Genomic DNA, 4441 nt, shown 5'->3' with positions numbered 1-4441 from the left:
ATCTACTATACTGATGACAAGTGAAAGTAATACTATAGTCTTGACAGGAATCCTTGTTCAAGAAGCTCCATCTTCCCTGCAATTCTGTAGCTATCTATTCCTGTTCTTCCTGTTGTCAAAGTCATAATCATTGCATTATTATAACATTAATTAATTGTTTTTAAAATAAAATAATTCATTACACACTTTATAAAAGAATAAGATGCAAGATTAGTACCTTCTCTGAGCTGGAAACCTCCACTAAGTATTGCAATTGATTCCAAGCATAGCTAGCCTAGCTAGGTTAAAAAAATTGCTTGCTTTTCCCAGTTCTGAGATCTGAGCATGCGCGACCACGCCCAAATTTTGGAGCACATGCTTTTATAATTAACAAAATGGCGGCGTGAGGTAAGCTGGCCTAGCTTATACAGCAGTCATAACGTCACTTTTCTTATCTTGGAGAATGATTTTAGGGGACATGGATCCGCGCATAGACTGTTGGAGTAGAATGGTGTAAGAATTAGACTTCTAGCACCAGTCATTATTGAGATACAGCTCGCCAACTGGATTGACAGGACTTACTTCTTGATGATGAAGATGAAAAAAGGTGGCTGAACAAAACGGCCGGTTCGCCGATTTTTGACTTTTCTCTTAGACAAGGTCTAGAGCCACGCTATGGGTACCAATGGAGTCCTCTGGTCAAGATAAGGTCCCCTAAGAAGTCTGGTAAGCAAAGGAGCTCGTTTTCCCGGTATAGCAAGGCTGCAAAAGTCGTGGCAGCCATTTTGTTTGGGGGTGAATCCTACTTAGTAACGCTACCGCGTTACTAATGGGTATTTTTATGATTTCGGCATTTTCTTAAAATGGCCATAACGTAAAAAATTGAAGTCAGAATCAGCTCAAACTTGCTGCACAGCATAAGGGCATCAATATGTATCAAAAATTGTAATGAAAATTTGGGGTGATTTCGGAGCCATTTTATGGAAAAAACCATGGGCTATAGCCTTGGGTATTTTTCAGAATTTTAGCATTTTCTTAAAATGGCCATAACTTGAAACATCTTGGTCAGAATCAAATATACATGTACTTTATATAATAAAATTACATATTTATTTATATTTATTTATTTATTTAGTAAATTAATAAACAAATCAGTGAGACATACAGTAGACCTGAGGGCACTAACAAAGACCCCACCCCCTACTGCCAGCACTGCAGAAAAGACTGAAGCCATAGAAGAGAACATGCTACTAGTAGTTGAATCAGCTCGGGCTATTGGTTGCTCTGTTACTGATAATATGGTGGAGGAACTAACAAGAGGAGACAAAGCAACAATTGACAAACTAATAATAGAATTAATTAAAGTGAGACTGTATTAATTAGTGGGTGTGGTTGACCACACCTCTTTCTCCTCCCTCCAGTCTCGTGTAGTCCATATGCCTGGTATGGAGGATGAGCCTTCAAGTACTTTTAATGATTTGAGTACTTTAATGTCTAAACTAGGACTGGCCTATACTGATAGTGAGGAGACTAATGGAGGAACTGGAACTGACTCAAGTAATGGAGGAGGAGGTGAGACACTGGGACTGGGATATTAACATATAATAATTTATTATTACTGAGTAGTATTAGTATAATTTTTGTTAATTTTTTTGTTATTCACTGTATAGCAGGTAATTTTGGAGGGAAGAAATTTTGATTAATTGTGCTAAAATTTTATTAGTTGGTGGTCGGAATTTGTGTCCATGTGTCATTGAGCATGTACATAAGGTACAAAATGGTGTGTTCTAATTTGACAAATGGCTACTATATTAAAATGCTAAATTCCCTGAAATTATTTTCCTCCAAAATTACCCTCTATACGGTGTTCTTATGATGATATCAAATTTCCAATATGGCCGGGCGGTTTAGGAGGAGGTGTGTCAAGATCATGGAGAGATGAAGCAGTTAATGTTAGCAGGCCTAAAGATGGAGGACTGATGGTAAGGACTGATGATGAACATACACCTCATTCAGCTACTGGATCATGGAGGGAGGACAAGAAAACACCAGAAATAGGTACAGTGACTGATAATACAGTATAGCTTTAATTGAACAGTGTTTTAAGACTCATTTACAATATTTTCCCTCCCTCCCTTTCTCTCTCTCTCCCTCCCTTTTTCCCTCTCCCTCTCTCTCTCTTTCTCTCCCTCCCTCCCTCTCTCTCCCTCCCTCCCTCCCTCCCTCCCTCCCTCCCTCCCTCTCCCTCTCCCTCTCTCTCTCTCTCCCTCCCTCCCTCTCTCTCCCTCTCTGTACCTCCAGATCTCAGTAAGCCTAGTCTTGATGCTAATCTGTCATATGAGGAGAGGGCAGCCATTAGAAGAGCTGAGAGGGAGAGGAGAAAGAAAGAAAGAGAAGGACTGGCTGTCCCTAAATAATGAACACTCATTATTATTATTATTATTATTATTATTATTATTATTATCATTATTATTATTACATTCATTGTGTGTGTGTTTTGTATTTTCAGTCTAATAGTATTTAGTGTTTCAGACTCACTTTATTATTAATTCAACTATTAATTTTTTGTTATTTTTAGATCAAATCACTATTAACATAATAATGACATTAATCCTAAGTGCTACTTAGAATAACAACACATACAATAATGTAATAATTAAACTATAATGTAATAACATGATAATTTCACTATTGGTAGTGATTTGTGTGGTTGTTCTTTTCTGTGTCTATCAATCAATGTCTTCTTTTGATCTTTAAGAGTATCCACCAGGAGAGGAGGAGTAGAGGGTCCAACTTTAATCTCAATATATTCAAGTGATGGATGGATGAAGATAGTTTTATATAAATGTTGTACTAATTCTATCCAAATAGGTTGAGATGACTCTTTATTAATATATCCACACTCTATCCTCAGTAGTTTGATGGTTGTATGTGACTGTAACATGTTAGTAACAGCAGGTAGTACCTGTTCATAAAACAAAGATGTCATTATTTGCTCTGTCTCTTTACTGTATGACTGATCTGGTATGAAGTTCACTTTAAGTTCTGTGAGATTGTTCTTTTGAGAGATGACATTAATAAAAGTTCTTATCTCTTCATTCAGTGGAATGGATACACTCAACTGCTGTAGACTGGTGTTGTGTCTGAGACCAGTTGTTAGGGAGGACAGGAATGAACTGAAAATAAATCCGTAATAAATAATCTGAAAGTATTTTAATGTTTGGTTTTGTGTTAGCATGTCTTGTAGTTGTAGACTAACTTGAGAACACATACTGCTGGTACATACTCTCTCCTCCTTTATCTTCACACTCACAGCTTTAAGTGTGGTATTGGTTTGTATAATAGTAAATAGTTCAATAGCACTCTCAGCTGTGTCTAGTGGTAAAGTAAGTGTATGTAGACTGGGATGAGAGAGAAATAGAAGATGTGGTGGGTATGAATAATCATGTAGTATCAGGCAGTGTAATCCTTTGATACGTGGAAGGACTGATGTCATCAGTTCACTACTACTTATCCATTTTTTCCCAATCTTTAGAGCAGTCAGTGGTGTGTTCACCTCTACTATATTCAGTGGTGATGGTAGGAGCACATCAGGTATGGCCAGTGAAAGAGTTTGTAATGTGTTGTTGTCCTTTAGCAACTGCTCTATTACTCCATCATCAGGTAGAGGAGGAGAAGGACAAACAGGACCAAATACATTTATTGTCAATGATGTTATTATTCTATTTCTTGTTACTCCTCTAATGACACTGATAATGGTACTTAATGTCATCATAATCTCTGCAATAAAATCTATCTTCAATTCTTTTAGTGTTGAACTTATTTTTATACATTTCTCAAGTTCAGTGCACTTGTCTGTGTAACATGCATTATGAACTGTTGGTATAGTAGGACGGTCCATTCTTAAGTGCAGTATCTTCAATTGAGGAAGATCGAGGAACTGTAACAATACAAGACAGGGAACATATTGATCACATGATATTTCAAAGTAGCACTCCTGAATATTGTATAGAAGTGATGATTGTAATAATTTGTGTATTAAATCATCAGTGGGCCCATCCAACATTCCTTCCAGTCTCTTACACTGGTGGGTCTGTAGTGAGTTATTGGTTAGTCCAGCAGTGAAGACTGATATTGACTGGTTAGATACAGTCCCCAGGTGCAAGTGATTCCATGTTGTGTTGGAATTGTTTATACAATAACTGAGACACAACCAGTCAAACAATGATAGTGATACTCTATCCAGACACAGTGAGTGGTTGTTGATGGATTGTGCTAATACTTGACATAATGTTGTGTTCTGTGATTCATACAGGAGTTGAAGAAGAAGAAGAATAAAAGAATTGTCAAAATCATCAGAACTGACATGATCTTTTCCTCTAATCTCAGGATTCTGACAAAAGCAGGACACTTGACAACTCTTAAATCCAAACAATGGTTTCCTCTTACACTGTAAGTCAAG

The 4441-nt window shown here is 37.1% G+C and overlaps 1 protein-coding gene across 1 annotated transcript in view; it reads left to right on the top strand.

Moving 5' to 3' along the window:
• LOC109586905 (uncharacterized) overlaps positions 1-2400 on the top strand; it is a 5066-nt gene extending 2666 nt beyond the window's left edge. The window contains exons 6-9 of the mRNA XM_020003134.1: positions 1115-1343; positions 1401-1551; positions 1891-2037; positions 2281-2400. Of these exons, the coding sequence (XP_019858693.1) occupies positions 1115-1343; positions 1401-1551; positions 1891-2037; positions 2281-2396 (643 nt within the window). The 3' untranslated portion in view covers positions 2397-2400. The remainder of the gene's footprint in view (positions 1-1114; positions 1344-1400; positions 1552-1890; positions 2038-2280) is intronic.
• Positions 2401-4441: the final 2041 nt, after the last annotated feature.

Source organism: Amphimedon queenslandica, unplaced genomic scaffold (genome assembly GCF_000090795.2).
Source record: "Amphimedon queenslandica unplaced genomic scaffold, v1.1 AMPQUscaffold_12749, whole genome shotgun sequence".
Lineage (NCBI taxonomy): Eukaryota > Metazoa > Porifera > Demospongiae > Haplosclerida > Niphatidae > Amphimedon > Amphimedon queenslandica.
The sequence above is the reverse complement of the archived record's forward strand: the minus strand, read 5'-3'. Positions and strand labels throughout refer to the sequence as shown.